General features: G+C 46.9%; 1 protein-coding gene across 1 annotated transcript in view; it reads right to left on the bottom strand.

Annotated features, from left to right (window-relative positions):
• LOC119972301 (protein FAM135B-like) overlaps positions 1 to 20745 on the bottom strand; it is a 543933-nt gene that overhangs the window by 216798 nt on the left and 306390 nt on the right. Inside the window, exons 5-7 of the mRNA XM_038808790.1 lie at positions 20073 to 20143; positions 7067 to 7240; positions 6407 to 6533 (exon numbers count right to left, since the gene is read on the bottom strand). Of these exons, the coding sequence (XP_038664718.1) occupies positions 6407 to 6533; positions 7067 to 7240; positions 20073 to 20143 (372 nt within the window). The remainder of the gene's footprint in view (positions 1 to 6406; positions 6534 to 7066; positions 7241 to 20072; positions 20144 to 20745) is intronic.

Here is a 20745-nt window from a genome sequence, read left to right as displayed (position 1 = left end):
AATACCAATTATCCTAACCCTCTGCTGACAAAATCAGATCTTATCCTGCTCCGAGTTGCCCATCATCATTGCTCGTGCTCACCAACACACTTTCAGAACATTTCAAATTTAAAATTCTCATTCTCGTTTAACTTCCTTCTTGCATCCCTTATTATCAGCTCTACAACTTCTGTTTTCGCAGTCTATTCTTCTGACATGGGCATCTTGCACATCCGGCTACCGCTCCTCTTCGCCCCATCACTGGCAGCCATGTCTTTAGTTGCCTTGGCCCCATGCTCCATTATTCTGTCTTAAACCCCTCCATGTTACTATTTTCCAAAGTTAAACCATTTGTCAATAACATCAGGGAATTAAGGTAGGGCATAAGAATTTAAGAAACAGAAGCAGGATTAGGTCATTTTCTCCCTTGAGCCTTCTCTGCCATTCAGTAAGATTATGGCTAATATTCTACCTCAATCCCACATTCCTATTTTATTCCCCATATCCCTCTATTCCCTTATTTTCAAAAAATTATAAGTCTTGACTATACTCAGCAGATCTCTGGGAAACAGAATTCCAAAGATTCACAAACCGCTGGGAGAAAACATTTCTTCTGATCTTGGTCATCACTTGTAACTACATGAACTGTGAGTTTTAGGCTCTCTCGCCAGGGGAAGTAGCCTCTCAGTCTATGTTCTGTCAAGATTTCTCAAAATGTTAGACATTTTAATGAGACTGGATTGGACTAGATTTTATTTATTGTCACGTGTACAGAGGGACAGTGAAAAGTATTTTTCTGCGAGCAGCTCAAACAGATCATTTAGTACATGAAAAGAAAATATAAAGAAAATACATAATAGGGCAACACAAGGTACACAATGTAACTACAGATCTACAATGTAGATCACCTCTTCTGTGAAACACCAGAGAACGTGGTCCCATCTTACTCAACCTCTCCTCATGTGGCAACTCTTTCATCCTAGAAACCAATCTGGTGCACCTTTGTTGCATCTCCAACTCATGCGGGTATACTCTTCCTCAGATAAGGAGATAAAAGTATAGTTGCAAACAAGACTTCCAATTACTCTTATACACCAACCTCCTTACAATGCTGGTTAACATACTATTCACCTTCCTAATTGCTTACTGTGTCTGCATGTTGAATTTCTATGATTCAAGCATAAGGAGACCTTCATCAACTGTATCACAATATTTACCAGTGTCCCTTTTGAAAAACAAATTCTGCTCTTCTATTATTCCCACCAAAGTGGATATGATCCAATCTCCACATATTCTACATGATTTGCTACTTTGTTTCCCAAATATTAACCACTTCACACTCCTCTGGTATCCTTGCATCCTCCTTGCAGCTCACTTCCAAAACTTGTTTTGTATGGTCAGTAAACCTGGATATATTTCTTCGGCCTCTCAATCAAATCACTGATATAGATTGTAAATAGCTCAGGTTGAAGCACTGATTGACAACAACTTATACATTATAGTAATGTAATACAAGACACTTCATGCAAGCGCTACAAGGGAAAATTAGATACTGGCCGGGATTTTGTGCCTCCATGTACTGTGGGTGTAAATGTCGATGGGCTGAAGAACAGGATTCACACCAACTCATTCAGAGCCTGCCCCACCGGCATGACGTTTCTTTTGCCATTCTTATTGAATGGTAGGAAAAGCTGGCAGTGCAGCCAGCGGACGACACTCTGATTTCCCCACCTGAGTTAAAAATGAGAACATTCCACCCACTGAGCCATGTGAGGTGAAATTAGGACAGGTGGCCAAAGGCTTGATGAAAGAGGTAGGTTTCAAGGTGAGTCTTACAAGAAGAAAGTCAGGGAGAGTGCCGCAGAGGCTTCGGGGGGGAATTACAGAGCCTACAGCCTCAGAAGCTGGAGACACAACTAGCACTGGTGGAGCAACTAAATTTTGAGACACTCACAATCTTAGAATTAGATGAGCATAGGTATTGTGGAGGGTTGGGGGAAATGAGGGAGGGTGAGGACCTAGAGGCTTCTGAAAACCAAGTTGGGAATTTTAAAATCACAGCAACTCTTGACCAGGAGCCAAACCCGTCAGCAAATATAGGGTTTTACATTTGATTTCCTGATTGAGACTGGATGTATGCAAGGACTTCAACTTTACAGAGGGCAGAATGTGGGAGGCCAGGTCTGCATTGGGGAGTCTAGAAACAACAAAGGTATGAATGAGGGATTAAACAGTGCTAGACAGTCATGGTGATGGTGTAGGATCTGTGGTCCAAAGCCTTTCGTGGACCAAATGTGACACCAGTCTTGCAAACAGTATGGTTTCAACTCAGTTATTCGGCAGTGAATTTGGGGTGATTTTGGAAGCTTGGCAATGGAGCATGGAGTAGGGACAAAAGTCAAAGGGCAGGATGCGCCATTCCTAAAAAAAAAGTGCTGAAGCCGGGCAGTATTTGTGGACGTCCATCTACGACAGCGAAACTGGTGCTGCACCTGGACTGAATCGGCACCCATTGAGGGGCCAGCACCAGCACCAGGTGAAACACGACCGATTCCAATGAAAAGCGGTGCAGGATTCACCAGGTCTGTGATTGACACTCAGGAAGCTGACAAGCTGCAGCCGCATATACATAGTTCACTCCCCAGACACACTCATTCCAGCCAACAAGATGGCACTGGTTGCACAGGAGCGCGCCCATCCTGCTGATGGGTCGGCTGGGGCCAGAGGGTATCGAGGGGGGTGGCTTGAGGTGGGGGACACATAAGACCCATGGCACTAAGTTCACAATGAGAAATCGTCAGCATGCGCAGCTGCATGGCTGCCTTGCCGGCCGGGGCAATGGTGTTTCATGCCCGTCCACCCCGACCCCATAGCCCACCTCCTGGCCGCCCCACTGCTACTACCCCCGGGGCCCTGGCAGATGTCCCTGGCCAATGGCACAAGTCAGCACACTATGGCAATGTTGGACACTTTCCATACCCCCTCTCTCACTCTGCACCCATGGCACCTCTTTCACGATTTTTGAAAGCACGAGTGAACCTCGCCGTCAGAAATTCCCACAGTGGAGGTGGAGAATTGCGGAGACTGCAGAGAATACCGGGACAGGTCCGCTAATAATATGCAAACGGCGTTTACGGTACATGCAAAGTGAAATGCAGAGATGCCGCTATTGAGAAACCGGGGAATTGCAATTTGCATGAACCCAGCGCCAGCCATGATTTCGCCATTAAAACTGATTCTCCGCCCAATCGCCTTTCCGATTTTGGCGTTGGCTGAAAAGAATCCCACCCAATGCCTTTAGCATACCCAATATTTAATTGAGGAGATTATTCAACACTGGATAAGCAGCCAAATAATTTAGCAATAATGAAGAAGACAGGAGAGGTTTGATGATGTAGAGAGATGATCATCCGCATACACGTGAAATCTAATGCTGCACTTTTGGATGGTGTTGTCATGGGATAGTATGCAGTTGAGAAATAGGAGAGGGCACCAGAGGTCACAGCTGTTTTAGGCAGACGGAAGGTGCCAGGCTGCCCAAATCCCAAAAAGAGAAACTAGAATCAGCTGCCAGAATAATTTTGCAATTTGTGTAGTACAAGTTTTCCTGAAGTCAAGAAAAGTAACTCTCAGACCAATTGTGATGGTTTTATATGAAAATTAAAAAATAGAGAAAATAACATTTAAAATAGAAGAACACCTTTACACAGTTAACAGCTATGTTCAAACGTTTCTTAAAAGATTTGTCTTAAATAAATACAGAGCTAAACCCCTTTTGATGGCAAAAACCCGTATACATTTTCTAAGCTATAAAATTCCAGTAACATTACAATGCCATCTTCAACTGCTCTTAGTTTTCCCTCTGAGAATGATAGCAAACTGGTGTCCACAGTTCTGCCTCCATCTACACTCGGTTTTGTGTGATATTTCACTGGCCACTACACATGCACAGTCTTCAATGTTTCCTTAAACCTGTTTATTTCCCTTTTATCTTCCCCTCTTGTTTTCTACAATCGTTCAAAAGTTATTTTCCTGGAATTGATTAAGCATTTTTTAAACTTTGAAATTCAATTTACACTATTTTGCATTATCTATTTACAATCTTCCAACTGTATACGTTCCTTCTGAAGTGCAAAAACTGTACCAAACCACTTGCTATCACACTTCCTCTACTGATGTTTGACCTTTGCAGTTTATTAGATTCCAATTCAATTGAACCAGTCACACTCCCACCAGCTTGTATATGACAATAAGATAGTGATAGTGCATAAAATAAGATTCAGATTTTCCTGGCACCGGGAGTGGGAAGGGAAGCAATTATAATTGATACTCTGACTATGACTATGACTATGATTAGACTGATACGAATAGAACCAGGTGAGTGGAATCCCATCCAGCTGAATGCCAGTGGTGAGGCTATGGAGGAGCAAATCGTGGTCAACTATGTCAAAGGTTACAGACCGGTTGAGATGGCTGCAGGAGGAAACGTTTACTTTTATCAAAATTAGCAGGATGTAATTTGTGGCTTTGATTTAAAGCCATTTTTGTATTGTGGCAGGGCAGACATCTAACTGGAGGGATTCAAATATGGACTTCTCAAAAAGATGGGAATGGATTTGGGAGATGTCAACATGTTCATGAACACTGGAGAGGAAAAGCAGGCAGGTGATAAGATGGTATTGTCGAGATAGTGGGGTCAAGTGTTTTTTTTAAAGGAGTGCTGACTGCAGATTTAAAGAAGAGATGGCTGCGTTTTAAGATTAAGACAGAACCATTACAGAACCTTGTAGTCCCCCATTAGTTATTACCTGCCAACACAAAAATTTAGTTCCACTCTCTGTTTTATAATTGTTAACCAATCCTCAATCCAAGCTAGTATATTATCGCAAATTCTATCAATCTTGGACTTCTAGGACAGCTTCTATATGGGATCTGTAATCTTCATCTGTATGGGACCTTTAAAAATCTAAATATAATGCATCCACCAGTTCCCCCTTATCTATTCACTTCTGGGCCATTTGTTAGGCCACGGTCGTAAACAATAGATATGCAACTTGTGGATTGCTGTAATTCAACAGGTCGAGTTTTATTTATCTAATGCTGTGCACTCTCACATGTGTAAATGCAAAGACTGGACCTAAAGCCTGTGAACCTGGCTGATAATGACACAGTGCTCACGTGACTCACCTCTTAAAGGGACACTGCCCTAACATAACATATGATACATAACAATATCCATATTGTTATCCATGCCAATACCAATATCCATACCAATATGTGAAAATAAACAAATCCAATTCAATCCAATATCCACCTTGTTAGTTGCACCCTCAAAAGTTCTAATAGATTTATAAAACATGATTTATCTTCCTTAAACCTGTGTTGACCCTGCTAATTAGATCATGATTTTCAAAGTGCCCTTTTACTATGCCCCTAATAGCAGCCCTAAGGGCAGCACGGTAGCACAGTGGTGGGCAGCAGTGTAGCACAGTGGTGGGCAGCAGTGTAGCACAGTGGTGGGCAGCACGGTAGCACAGGGGTGGGCAGCACAGTAGCACAGTGGTTAGAACAGTTGCTTCACAGCTCCAGGGTCCCAAGTTCGATTCCTGGCTCGGGTCACTGTCTGTGCGGAGTCTGCATGTTCTCCCCGTGCCTGCGTGGGTTTCCTCCGGGTGCTCCGGTTTTCTCCCACAGTCCAAAGATGTGCAGGTTAGGTGGATTGGCCATGATAAATTGCCCTTAGTGTCCAAAAAGGTTAGGTGGGGTTACTGGGTTACAGGGATAGGATAGAGGCGTGGGTTTATAGGGTGCTCTTTCCAAGGACCGGTGCAGACTCGATGGGCCTAATGGCCTCCTTCTGCACTGTAAATTCTATATCTATATGTCTATATTTATAATAATAGCTCTGAAAATTTTCCAGTTTACTTATGTGAGGCTTCAGGCCTATAGGTCCCTGTGTTTTCTCTTTCTCCTTTCGTGAATTGTTGCAGTACATTTGTTACCTTTGAATCAACAAGAACCCTTTTAATTTAAGGGAACGTGGCAGATTAAAAAGTAAATGCATCCACTTACTCTGCAGCCACCTTTTTTTAAAATCATAGGATGTAAGCCATCAAATTGAAGGATTTTAGTCCCATTTCTCCAGAACATTTTTCTTTACTAATACTAATTACCTGAAGATCCTAACTCTTATTAGACCCTGGTTCCTCTGAGGTTGAGAGGCAAATAAAACACTCTAGTATTTATGAGAGACATTTTAATAAATCAAATGCAACTTGATTATAAATTACCATATCCCACAAAAATTAACAGAAAAGGCAAATGCATAAGTGAGAAGTGATCTGTAGGTCCAGCACAAATGTATGGCAAAGTATCGGAAACCATCAAAAACATCCTCCAACAAAAATTGATGTGAAAACTCTCTTACCTCAACAGTAAGTTGTTTGTAGTAGCTAGACCCAAACATGAGGTTTTCCAGGGTCAGATTTGATACATCCTGTTCCATCTCTGGACCACTTTTACCAAGCCACGACCCCTTGCTTAGCCGAGGGAAACTAAGGGATAGAAAATATTCCTGTGAAAATGAAGAATTTATACAGCTCGTGTCTCTAACAGTCACTGACAACAGGGTATAGTGGGGAAAGGGGATGCAAGTCCAGTATGTTAGCAAACTGCTGAAAAGAAATGTCCTAGCATTTTCAGCAAAATAACCAAAGATTTGTTTTTGCTTTCTCAAACAACACTGCTCCACATTTATCCATAAAGCAAAGTCTGACAATGGCAGGACTGAAGTTTCCTCTGTCAGATTCTCACAAGCAATGTATTGTTTTTGCTTGGTACTCAGGTGAGATAAGGCCTCACAATTAGGATATAAGTAGGTACGAACTGAAGTTCTGCTACTTCTTGGCAAAACAGTGAGTTAAGTTACGCCAACCTGTTTTCTGTAGTAGTTGCATCTAATGGCATATTGCTTCAGAAAGAATCACACTTCCATTATTGCACTGAGAATTGTTCATTCATTTAATTTTCTTCTCAGACATCCCACTGAAACATGTAGAAAGTAATGTAGTCAAGGTCGCTACTGTACCTTATCAAGGGCTGGTGTAAAGCAACAAGTGATGCATGCACTGTAACGGATATGACTGAGAGGTGAAAATAGTCAAACAAGACAGGTACGTGATGGTGTAACCCCCTCCTCGGATGAAAGTGAAGACCCAGCCTTCGGCTGCTGATCAAGGGTATTCCTGCGATGTCACTCAATCTGTAGGCAAACAGGAAAAAGTGTTTAAGGTGTAACTGGGAGACATTGCTCTAATTAGGATTATTTTGCACTCGACAAACATAAAAAATGCTGCAATGATTATATGTACAATCCAAAGTCAATCAAAAAAACGTATTAATGGAGAAAGCATAATAACTTAAATTGGCAAAGGAATCATAATTATTCAGTTAGTGTAAATAGAGAATCACAGTTACAGCGACAGAATGGGTTCGGGTTTATTTCAATCTGGTGCTCAGGATCCGCTGAAGTTCCTGCCATCCAACTCTTGGCTTGGCACCAAGCCTGAAACTGCCTGCTCTCACTTTCATGTATGCATGCTTTTATGATAAACCATCCATACCTTGCTTTTTTACATGCACACCAACATTGCTTCAGGCTAGATGTTGGCGACAGAAAACAAACACTTATTGAAAGAAGTGCAAGGAATCTCGGTGAAAGAAGCCTCATACTACAATGCATCAGCACCTTCAAAAGGAGTGGGGGAAAAAAAATCATGCAAAATCAAAAACACAGGCTGAGTTTTAGAAGCCTGGAACATAGGGGAGACAGGATTCTCCCTTGGCTGACACTGGAATCGGGAAATGTGATTGGGCAGAGAATAGAAAATCGCGGGTGGTGCCAATTTTACATAAAGCGCAATTCTCCGTCACCTCGACAGCGGCGTCAATGTGGTCCGGAATGCACGTAGAGTAAAAGGCCTTTGCATGTCATTAGCGGGCCTGACCCTGTATACTCCGGGAGGGCCTCGCCGATGCTTCACCTCCGATGGGGCGAGTTCCAAACAGTGCAGTTCACTTTCTGCTTTTGAAAATCGTGAAACTGGTTGCTGAGGGAGAAAGAAAGGTACGGAAAGTGTGCAACATCGGCATTGTTTTCAGACAGTTGTCCCACTGGTCGGGAGTCTTCTGCCAGGGCCGGGGGAGTGGAGGGGGGGGGCGGGGGAAGGAGATGAAGTGTGAGGCCAGGGTGGACAGGTAAGGAACACACAGGGGCTGGTTTAGCTCACTCGGCTAAATCGCTGGCTTTTAAAGCAGACCAAGCAGGCTAGCAGCACGGTTCGATTCCCATACCAGCCTCCCTGGACAGGCGCCGGAATGTGGCGACTAGGGGCTTTTCACAGTAACTTCATTGAAGCCTACTCGTGACAATAAGCGATTTTCATTTTTTCATTTTTTTCATTGCTGCAGCCAGCAAGGCAGCCATGCAGCTGTGCATACCGCTGACTGCCCAATGGGAACTTAGGGCCACAGGTCATATAGGTGTCCCCCAGGCCATTCCCCTCAGTGCCCTCTGGCCCCAGCCGACCCATTAGCTGTATGGGTGCACTCCTGCACAACCAGTGGCATCTTCTTGGCTGGGATGGTGTGTGTGGGAACTGAAGTGTGTATATGCGGCTACAGCTTGTCAGCATGCCGAGTGTCAATCACGGACCCAGCAAACTCCGACCATTTTTCATTGGAATTGACTATATTCCATGTGGTGTCGGTACTAGCCCCTCCACAACTGCTAAATCAAGGTTCAACGCCAGTTTTGCTGCCGTGAAAGTCCACAAATCCTGCCCTGGCATCAACACTAGATCTTAGAAACGGAGAATCCTGCCCAGGGGATATGATCATGAATGTGCTGTACCGTTAAGATTGAGCATTGGATTCTGCACAATGATTATTGATTTCAGTTTCACTAATGTTGGCATGTCTCTTTGCTTTTTTAAATCAATCTTTAGCCGTGTTAACATCTAAAATGTCAAACATTGTCAACTTGCAAGTACACCATTTCTTCCTATGATGAGTTCCCAAGAAGACCAAAGATGGAATATAGCACAAATACCTTAAAAAACTGGCTTCAGACTAATAATTATAATGAAACAGTGAAAGAACAAAGAACAATACAGCACAGGAACAGGCCCTTCGGCCCTCCAAACCTATACAGGTCATGATACTAACCTTTGCCAAAACCCTCAGCACTTCCTTGTGCCATATCCCTCTATACCCATCCTACCCATGTGTAAAGCTTCAGCTTTGTACAACCTTATTATTCCTCTTGTTTAATGTAACTACGTTTTGTACTTTCAAAAATTCCCACAGCAATAATAAAAGTGAAAACATTTGCATAGTGTCAATTAACATTCAGAAAGAAACTGGGCCGGGATTCTCCCCTACCCGGCGGGGCGGGGGGGTCCTGGCGTGATGGAGTGGCGTGAACTACTCCGGCGTCGGGCCGCCCCAAAGGTGCGGAAGTCTCCGCATCTTTAGGGGCCAAGCCCCAACATTGAGGGGCTAGGCCCACGCCGGAGTGGTTGGCGCTCTGCCGTCTGGCATGGACGGCCTTTGGCGCCACGCCAGCCGGGGCCGAAGGGACTTCGCCGGCCGGCGGACATCCCCGCATACACCAGAGCATCAGCGGCTGCTGATGTCATCCCGCGCATGCGCAGGGGTGGGGGTCACCTCCGCCTCCGGGATGGTGGAGACTATGGCGAAGACGGAAGGAAAAGAGTGCCCCCACGGCACAGGCCCATCCGCCGATTGGTGGGTCCCGATCACGGGCCAGGCCACCTTCGGGGCACCCCCTGGGACCGGATCGCCCCCCCCCCCCCCCACCACCCAGGACCCCGGAGCCCGCCCGCGCCGCCTGCCCCCGCCGGTAAGGTAGCTGGTTTGATCCACGCCGGCGGGAGAGGCTGACAGCGGCGGGACTTTGGCCCATCGCGGGCCGGAGAATCGCCGGGGTGGGGGGTGGCCCGCCGACCGGCGCAAAGCAATTCCCGCCACCGCCGAATCTCCGCTGCCGGATACTTCGGGACGCGGCGGGGGCAGGATTGATGCCGGCCCCCGGCAATTCTCCAACCCGGCGGGGGGGGGTCGGAGAATCTCGCCCCTGAATAGTACTCCCAGAATCCTATTCATATCAGCACTATTATACATGTAGTAAAGTTCACTGAAACTCACACCTATAAATTTCAGGAAAACAATATTGGCATTGTGAAGATGATTCTTGTAAATTGTGCCCCGGTCTCGATTCTGATCTTTAACTATAAGGGCCGGTATTATCCATTAAGGAGACTATGGGCTGGATTCTCCGTAGACAGACGGCGAAGTCATGATCGACGATTAGGCGGAGAATGGATTCCGAAGCCAGAATCAGGGCCAGCGCCGGCTTGATAACGCGTGCTGCTTCAACGCCGTTGGCGCATCATCGGCTGGCCCACCCTTGTGCTCTGCCCCGGTTGGGCCTAGTTCCCGACAACGTGCGCTGAATTCCCGCTGGCGCAGGCCATGTATGGTCCCAGCAGTCGGGAACCAGGCGTGCCGAACGTGGACTGTGTCCAGTGTCACCACTACTGACCAGGATCCGTGCCTCTGGCCGGGGGGGCTTCTGTTAGGGCTGAGGGGATTGGTGGGGTGTGGCTACGGCGTGGGCTGTGAGGTCGAGGTTGGCAGGTTAGGGCTAATGCACAGCCGGCGCCACGTGATACAGCGCGACCGGTGCAGGTAGTCAGCCTTGTGCATGGGTGGCCGGGGCCCAGCCATTCTCCGGCTGTATTCGGCCCGATCCGCAGGAGTTTCACACGGCGCCTGTGCTAGCCCCTCATCTGTACCAGAATCGGTGAGGGGTTTGCGCCACTTTTCCTGTCGTGAACCTCCCACGGATTCTCCGTTCATGCCAGCACTTCGCCTCAGAAACGGAGAATCCAGCCTCTGTTCTCCTGCTGGAGTTGAATACCACCTGATTTGCACTCACACTGGGAGCACAAATCAGGAAGCGATTGCCAATCATTAGCCATGCAAATTTGCATGGCGAGGATTTTGAGGGTTTCTCTGGGGAATTTTGGTATTGGGCCACCCACTCAAAATGACAAATGAAACAAGCAGAACACACTTAGCTCTCCTTTTTGTGGTCCAGGAGCTGTCAATTACAGCTTGATGTTTTTAAATATTGAGGTTAGTTTCACAGTTGACTACTTTAAAGTGTGAAGGGAGATGAATAAAACAATGCAGACAGCTGGGAAGCTGACTGGTTTTCTATTTCTAGGAATTGACAGGTGCTGCTTCCTCTGCCTGAACCTGCAGGTGTATTACACAGGTTAGTTTTAAAGCATTGATTTTTTTTTCATTGCCTCTGTCTGGACTGCTCTCTGGCTTCCAGACAGGGGTCCCTCTTCTGGGGGGCATCCGGTCAGGGGCTCTCTTCTGGGGGACATCCGGAGAGGGGCTCTCTTTTGGGGGGGCTTCAAAATAGTGTGCTCCCATCATGGGGGAGGTTGGGCTTCCAGGCAGCAGTATCTCCACTGGGAGCTTCCCGGCAGGAGTCTCTGTTCTGGGGGGTCTTTGGAGGGGAAGGTGGTCTCTTTATGTAGGGCATCTCTGGGGTTGGTCTCTTTATTTAGGGGATCACTGTAGGAGTCTCTTTTATTCATGGGTCGCTAATGGGGAGAGTGGGGTGGGGAAGGACCACTCCAGTACTATTGGGAAGGGGGAAGTGGGGAGTCTCAGAAAATCCCGGGGGGGGGGGGGGGGGGGGGGGGGCGGCTGAATTACGAAGCGGGGAGCTGAAACGCATTGCGGGGGGCAGCCGTGGGACCTCATTATCGGGCTGTACATTTAAAATTGCAGGAATCCTCGACATCATCCCAGCGTGAGCGCAAATCAAGTGCAATTCAGCTCTGGCGGAAGAGCATGCTCTCGCAAACGGAGAATCCTGCCCCATAACAAAATCTAAAATTGATAAAAAATATCAGTGTCGATATGTATACATTGTAAACCACTGCCCCATTGTGTGGCCTCTTTGGATTAGATGGCAAATTTAGAGCCAAATTAGTTGCAATAATATGGCGTAAATGAAAGCCCATCAGGAACTTGGTTGACATTCAGTGATTTCACAAAATTCTTGCAGGATGCAAACAAAGAGACATTCAGTTCATCAGCCTGTGCTGATGGTCTCGAGGTGTGTCAAACTCACTCATTTCCCAGTCTAATGTATCAAAAATATGGACTTCTTTTTAGTACCTTATATAGTTTTCTTCCTTATTAAATAAAATCATTTGTCTAAATCTGTTGATACTTTCCTTTTGTTCAGTCATAATTGACAACATTGGTGCGAAAGTGAGGATTCATTCTCAACTTCATATTAAAATTTCCCCCAGGGTCAAGCATGGCCTGGAATTCTCATTAGGGGTTTCCTTGCAGCACGGTAGCACAAGTGGATAGCACTGTGGCTTCACAGCACTAGGGTCCCAGGTTTGATTCCCCACTGGGTTACTGTCTGTGCGGAGTCTGCACGTTCTCCCCGTGTCTGCATGGGTTTCCTCCGGGTGCTCCGGTTTCCTCCCACAGTCCAAAGACGTGCAGGTTAGGTGGATTGGCCATGAAAAATTGCCCATAGTGACCAAAAAGGTTATTGGATTATGGGGTTAGGTTGGAAGTGAGGGCTTAAGTGGGTCGGTGCAGACTCGATGGGCCGAATGGCCTCCTTCTGCACTGTATGTACTATGTTCAAATGTTCAAACTTTATTCAGAGGAGTTGATGCCAAGCTAAAAACCATAGTGCCATATTTCGCATGCTACAATTCATTTTAGATTCCATCTTCAATACAGGAAACATCCAGTTCAACCTGAGAACTATTTCAACAGTATGAGAGGATTCTTTGAATATTGAAATCTTATAGTTATCACCAATAGCAGAAATATTACAAATGGTAGGAAGCAACATATACTAACTGAGAGGGAAGTCTATCCCCTCCAAATCTGCCCTCTCCTTTCCTGAAGGCTTGAGTACCATTGCAGACACTCTCATTAGCCATAAAGTAACTTGTGCTCACAGCTATTCTCAAATACGTGCCAAGTCAATAGTGTTGATGGGCTATTTGATCAAGTAGGAAGCTATCTTTTCAGTTCTTCATAGGTACAAAAGTCAGAGCCCCGGCTAATGATTCACCTTAGAGGTTGGTTGCAATATGTCAACTGCTGACCTTGCCAAAACCAACTGACTCCAATAAGATCGAAAATTAAAGGGCTCCAGAGGTCTCAATGTCATCTGAAGCTGCCAGTTCTGGAGGTCTGCCCCCCTCTGAACTATGGTGTTGATGATGCTCTGTGACTGGGACTTGTCCCTCAGCGAATTAGCAATGCCCCAATTGCTTCAGTCATAGCTTTGACAAAGAGTCTTCGGACTTGAAACGTTAGCTCTTTTCTCTCCCTACAGATGCTGCCAGACTTGCTGAGATTTTCCAGCATTTTCCCTTTTGCCTCAGTCATATACCTCTCAGACTGTTTCATGTCCCTCTGTGACTGGCTAATGTCAGTCAGCACCTGACCAATGCTCTCCATGCCCTCAGCTATGACCGTTTGTGGGTGGGCCAAGCTCTGAAGCGCCGCAGCAATGTCCATCTGCGCCTGAAACATGTCTGCCTATGGCTGGGCCCCCTGTCCCGAGCCTCAGCCATGGACAGACAGGAAGGATACCCTAGGGAAGTGGGTGTCCCTCCTCTCCTCAACGTCCAACATCCTGTGGATGTCCACATAAAGGAAGCGTGGTGCAGCTCTTCTTGCAGCTATCTTCCTAGCTGGAATGAGAATTTGGATGGGTTCAGCACTTAAAAGCTGATCCAGCTAGTCAGGCTAACGATGGGATTACCGACCCCAGAGAATCACCTGCCTGGGGAATCGGCGGCACTCAGGTGCATGCACATAGGCAGTGTGCTGGCCTATTTGCACTGCTAGAATCGCACCTCCCCAGTGCTCCAAGATGCAACATGAAAATGTTTTGATTTGTTACTGGTGGGAGTACTTAGGTCCAAATTTTACATTTCAGAGACCAAGTACTGATGCCTGGACTGAATAGAGGTTGTTCAACGTGGGCGAAAGCAGTGCCAATCCCGGAGCAATTCAGGCCAACTCTCATCCCAGTCAAAATGATGGTACTGGTTGCGTTGAAGCATGCCTATCTTCATGGGTCAGCTAGGGCCAGAGAGTACCGAGGGGGGTGGCCTGTGGTGGTGGGGGGGGGGGGCACCCGTGACGCTAAGTTCCCAGCGTGCAGCTGCATGGCTGCCTTGCAGGCTGTGGCAATAGCAGTCCATGCCCGGCCACCCCGACCCCATAGCTCACTTCTTAGCCACCCCCGTTACTCCCTCCCTCCACCCCTGGCAGATGCTCCCTCCTGCATTCTCAGCAGCCATAGTGCCCGTTTCCCTGATTTAAAACTTCGCCATTGGTAATTCCTCCTGGCGGAGGTGGAGGATCGCGGAAGGCCTGGAAAATGCCAGGTCGGGCCGATTAATGATACTGTACTATTTGCAATTCCCATGCCCGTGCGCGATATAGAACACATTCACCCCGCTATCGAGGGACCGGAGCATGGCATTCCGTTTGGCACCAACCTCGATTTTTGGCTGACGCGGAATTTTCCGTCCAATCGTGTTTCCGATTCCAGTGTTGGCCGATGGAGAATCCTACCCTTAGTCTCTGAAAATGAGAATCCTGTCCGTGGGCTGGATTATCCCAAAATGGGGCTGTGTCCTCACGCCGGCGTAAAAAAGTTGGTGTTGCACTCCCGAGTTTCCACAAAAAAAGATAAACCGATTCAATGCCTTGCATGGGCCTAGAAGGGACCCGGAGTGATTCACACAGCTTTAGCTGAGGATACGGGCCCCCACACTTCCCGTCTGGAATCCGTGCATGCGCATGGCGGCGGTCTTCAGCGGCCGCCCGAGCGACATGGCGGACTCGGACCGCGGAGGCAGCTCCAAAATGTAGGCTCCCCCCTATCGGCCGCCTGCCCTTGCATCAGACCAGCCCGATATGTCCCCCGACGGCCCATAAGGCCCCACCCTCAGTGCCCGATCCCCCCCGCATATCACTAGGGACGCCATGGACTGAGTCCGCAGCCGCCACGCGCGGTTCCCAAACGGCAATAGGTGGTTAGAACCACGGCGTCGGGAACACGGCCGGCTGGGAGCGGTGAATCGCTGGGCGGGCCTCTGGCAATGATCCCCCAGCCGTGCGGAGTAATTCGCGGAAAGACCGATTCTCTGGTCCCTGATCATTGCCGGAGCGAAAGTTGATTTTCCGCCCCCGCGTCAAACACGATTTTGGCACGGGGCTGCTGAGAATCGAGCCCCATTTATTTGGAGCTTGGGGAAATTCGCATTGAATTCTCCCACACTTAGAATTTTTTCTGGAGCGGGGACCTAAAGATGCCGACAAGACCGGCTCCTCAGAGATCGGGGCACCACATTTAAAGAGTTCCCCAATCTCAAAGTTAAATTGAAGGTCCCCCCCCCCCCCCCCCCGCCCCCCATTCGCAGACAAGGGCACCACCCCCAACCCTTGACCCCAGAGGAGCTCCCATCACTAAATGTCCGCATCGCATCCCCTCCCTCCCCACACTATGCAGGCAGGATTCATAGAATCCCTACAGTGCAGAAGGAGGCCATTCAGCCCATCAATTCTGCACTGATCCTCTGAAAATGCACCCTGCCTAGACCCACTTCCTCACCCTATCCCTGAAATCTCACCGAACCTGCACATCTTTGGACACAAAGGGGAATTGTTATCATGCCCAATCCACCCAACCTGCGCAACTTTGGACTGTGGGAGGAAACCAGAGCAACCGGAGGAAAACAACGCAGACACGGGGAGAACATGTAAACTCCACACATACAGTCACCCAAGGCTGAAATCAAAACTGGGTATCTGGTGTTGTGAGGCAGGAGTGCTAACCACTGTACCCTGCCCCCCCCCCCCCTTCCCAACCATCCTCACCGGCACTGGGCCCCCTCCTGGCCAAGAGAGCTATACCCCACAATGGGGTTGCCAAGGCCCCCCCTTCTCCCTTCTATGCACCCCATTCAGGCCCTCATCCATTGCATGCACCATTTAAGGCCACCCCCCTCTATGCTTCCCCTTCAGACCACCCACCCCATGTGCTCCTTTCAGGGCCGCCCTCCACGCGCCCCTTCAGAGTCTAGTTCACGCCCCCAGTCCGTGTTATGTGGCCCACTCCATTTGGCGCCCAGTCCAAACCCCCTTTATGGGTTCTCCCACTATTCTCTGGGATTAGCGGGAGGAGCTCAATGGGGCGTTAGATTCATGCCCGTTACATGGGTCAAGTGTAAAAAAACACACAAAATAATTAGGTTAATTTATGGAATTGGCTGATTTGGGTCACACTTCATCTCAAGAAGTAAACATGAAGATGGTCTTGATGCCTTAATAGGTTAGTTAATTATAAAGTGTGTTCACATGTCACATAGATTTGCTGACATTACATGAGCCAGGATGGCAGTGAGCCCCTATATCTAGTCTCAGTGACAAACTGGACTGGAAGTATGTAAACATAAAATTGATGGAATACACATGGATGTATACTTGGAATTAAATCCTTCTGCCTAATGTTGTCTGTCTCTGGAGTTCCTCTTGTGTGCTTCTTCCTGTATGTTTAACCAGGGTTCCAGCAGTCACATGCCATTCAACCAACCTTGCTGGAAAGTCTGTGTTGGAACAGTAAGTGAGCACTGGATTCTATTGTTGTGACACTCTCTACAATGCAGGAAGGAGCAGACAAGAGGAACTTCAGAGCCTGATAACATTAAGCAGCTGGATTAAATTCCACATATACCTGGATGTGTATCCCATCATTTACTTCTAGTTTATGTATCATTTCACAGCATCAATGAATATGCAAACAAAACAATAGCTTCTAACTATTCAGCGAAAAGGGCTGACCCCACTTAATAATTAAATTTCCTATTTGATGTTAAGAATGGCTAGATAGCATTGAAAATTTCACACATAAGATTTTATGAGTCTCTATGGAGTTTTCATTTGCTCTGATCCAATCTAGCTTTTTTACTCTCTGGCATGCAATTGCCCAAGTTCTGAGAGGTGGTTAAACAGGTTTTGGTTGATAGCTCACAATTCAAACTACTGCTTGAATTGCTGTAAACTGATACTCTTGTAAAACAAGATTCGTTAACAAGAATTTCAGAACGTCTACCGCAAATGCTCATAAAAACAATGAAAATGCTTTCAGATGGATATCATTACATACAATTAACCCTTCCTTTATATAGTCTCAACATTGGAGACCATTGGATATTAGTTGCAAAACATTTAAGAATAATAATAATCTTTTTATTGTCACAAGTAGGCTTACATTAACACTGCAATGAAGTAACTGTGAAAATCCCCTAGTCGCCACATTCCAGTGCCTGTTCGGGTACACGGAGGGAGAGTACAGAATTCTCAGCTGGTACGGGAATTGAACCCGCGCTGCTGACGTTGTTCTGCATCACAAACCAGCTGATTACCCCACTGAGCTAAAACAGCCTCATTTAGTCAATAAACATAGAAGAACAACCAAGGACGAATATATGGGGCGTGATTCTAATGCTCGTTGCATCTGGTGCGCCTCACGCTATTCCCGGAGAATAACAAGAGAGCTCTCAAACAGGGATGTGCTGGATGCCAAATGGAAAGCAGTGCTCCCAAGGCACCCGACGTGATCTGTTTCTCGCACTTGAATCCTTAAACTCATTTGAATATACTTAGTCCGTTCAAAGCCGAAGCCTCCCTGCTTCCGGGATTCGCCACCCCAACTGGTGCAATGTGACGCCAGCGGGAATCAGAACTGGTTTCCAGACATGAAAACCAGACCTGATGGTCACGATGGGAGCCCTGGAGGCCACTGGAGCCCCCAGGTAGTCAAGGGCAAGGAAAGACTGCCCCCTGGCACCCTGGCAGGGCACTTCCCTTGTGCAAGGTTGGCACTGCCAAGGGAAGGGGGCGGGGTTGAAAGTGGCAGTCTTTGCTCACCCTCATGTCAGCGTGGTGTGGGGGGGGGGGCGGGGTGACGCAATCAGTTAGTGATGGCGGTGGGAGTGGGGGGGGCTGGGTGAAGATTTCCCCTCTCTCGTCAAACCTTGGGGCTGTGACTCATGACTGCGGGGGTTGTACTGTCCATGGTGGAGGAGTGTGAGGACCTTCTACTTCACTTTGAGATCATGACAACCATTAAAAAGAAGGTTCCTTTCTCAGAGGAGCCGGTCATTCTGTTGTCTTTTCATCCAGAAAAAATTCAAAATGTGGGAGAATTCAATGAGAATCTCCCAAGTTTGAACAAATTAATCAGGGCAGGATTTAACTATGTTGGAACAAAGTCCCACAGTGAGCGCATTAAGCCGTGATTTTCCCAGCACTCGCAGCACCATGAAACACACAAAAAAAATTGCTTATTGTCACAGGTAGGCTTCAATGAAGTTACTGTGAAATGCCCCTAGTCACTACATTCCAGCCCGTTCGGGGAGGCTGGTACGGGAATTGAACCCGCACTGCTGCCTTGTTCCTCATTACAAGCCATCTGTTTAGCCCACTGTGCTAAACCAACCCCTATAAACCAAACCCTATAAAATGGCACCCGGGTTAGATAGGAGGCTTCAGCGGGGAACGCATAGCCGAGGCTGCACATAGCCCCTTTACCAAATCTAACCCCTGTTAGTTCCCGCAAGACATTTTGAGCTGAACAGATCCCTCGAGCGGGGTCTTTCGGTTTCTATCGGCCACGCTGCGCCGCGATGAGTTGCCTGTTGGCTGCAGCGTGGCTGTTCGATCGTGCCCTAAGTGTGGGTGGATTGCAATGTGGATCACGCTGGAACAGCCGCCATGATTCTCACCGGTTTCCATGCCCAAAATGACACTAGGGCATGATCCAATTGCCACACTGCGCCTGAAAGTCAGCTCGTGGCAGCGCAGCGTGGATGATGAAACTAGAGGCCCCGCTCCCAGGATATAACCGGCCCGCAATGCCTTACACGATTTAACATGATCTCGCGAGACGTTGTGAAGTAAATCCCACCCATTGTGGGCAGGATCACATTTTGGCAAATCTGCATATTAAAGCGAGACAGCTTGGAGACCGGGATGCCATTTAAAAATAGCGCCCTGACCTCTTGTTACACTGAGGAGATCGGCAAACAGAGTTCCTCAGTGTACAAAACGGGGCTGTGTGCGGCATCGGCCGTATGTTCCCTCCAATTAAGAGGCAATTTAGCATGGCCAATCCATCTATCCTGCACATCTTTTGGGTTGTGGGGGCGAAACCCACACAAACACGGGGAGAATGTGCAAACTTCACACAGACAGTAATCCAGAACCGGGATCAAACCTGGGACCTTGGCGCCGTGAGGCAACCGTGCTGACCACTTGCACCACCATGCTGCCCGCTAATTGGAAGACATGTTTGTCTTCTCATATCTTGAGCTCAATTATTTTTGGGTTAGCTTCTATCAAAGAAACAAAAAGAAAAAAAACTTGTTTGTTTTATTTATTTTACACGTTTCCATCCTCAGGATGTCACGAGGGGCTTCACAGCCAATTCATTACTTTCAAAGTGCAATCTGCACACTACAGGTTCCCAAAAAGAGTATTCTAACAAATAACTAGTCCATCTGCTTTGATTTTTTTGAACGTCAACTGTTGATTAAAACAACTGAGCTCCCAATAATGCATTGGTGTTTTTGTGACCATCATTAGTTCAACATCTCATTCAAAAGGTGGTGCCTCTCTCTCTCTTTCTGACAATGCAGAACTTCCTCAGAACCCGCATGAAATGTCAGTCTAGATGTGCGGTTAAGTCCAAACGTTTTTCAAGAATGTTCTCAATGAGCAGCTGACATTTAGGGGTCTGATTGTCGACTAAAAGAGGGAAACTAATTCCGAACTGACAATGATGTACTACCAATAAGTTTAGGCAGTTTAGCATCAATAATTCATTAAAATCCACATTGTTTTTAATGAGACACAAATATATTACTCACTGCTGCTCAGAGTCTGTGAAGTGCAGGTCAAGCTTCAGCTGAAAGTCTACTTCATTCAATCCTTCTTCCACCTGCAAAATGAGTTATAGAAATAAAAAAGGTTGCTCTCTTAAGTTGCAGATATGTAAAATTGACATAACGGCTAAGTTGATAATCAGAGTTGAGAATTAAAGCACATAAACCAAAAATCTCTATCTAGTGTTGAGCTGATTAATGTGTACTCAGCCAAGAATGTTTTACAATTCTTGAAGCCAGAAACTGTTGATATTTAGAGCAGGTTAATATCTAAATAAGAAAAGTCAGATTCATATTAGGATGGTTCATTAGAAATCATTTCTGAGATTTCCTTTCAACGAAAGCGATTGACTATTATCACTCGTGGAGCTACTCCAAATAGTTAAATCGGGGTGCCCTCCGATCCAATTGACCCCTTGCCACGAAAACAATGCTGGTCACTTATCTTTTGAGGACGGAGCCCAATGACCAATCACTGCATTTAAACATAATTAACTCATCAAAAATAATCAACTAATGCCAGCTGAGGTTGGCAAGACCTTTTGAATTTACTTGTCAAAAGTTTCCCCATTCCATAAGATGTTTCCCCTAAGGTCCACAAATCCTCTGAGGTGTCAGGAAACTTGCGCGGGATTCTCCCCTACCCGGCGGGATGGGC

This window comes from Scyliorhinus canicula, chromosome 10, assembly GCF_902713615.1.
Source record: "Scyliorhinus canicula chromosome 10, sScyCan1.1, whole genome shotgun sequence".
Taxonomy (NCBI): Eukaryota; Metazoa; Chordata; class Chondrichthyes; order Carcharhiniformes; family Scyliorhinidae; genus Scyliorhinus; species Scyliorhinus canicula.
Note: the sequence above shows the minus strand (reverse complement) of the source record. Positions and strands in the feature narration are given on the sequence as shown.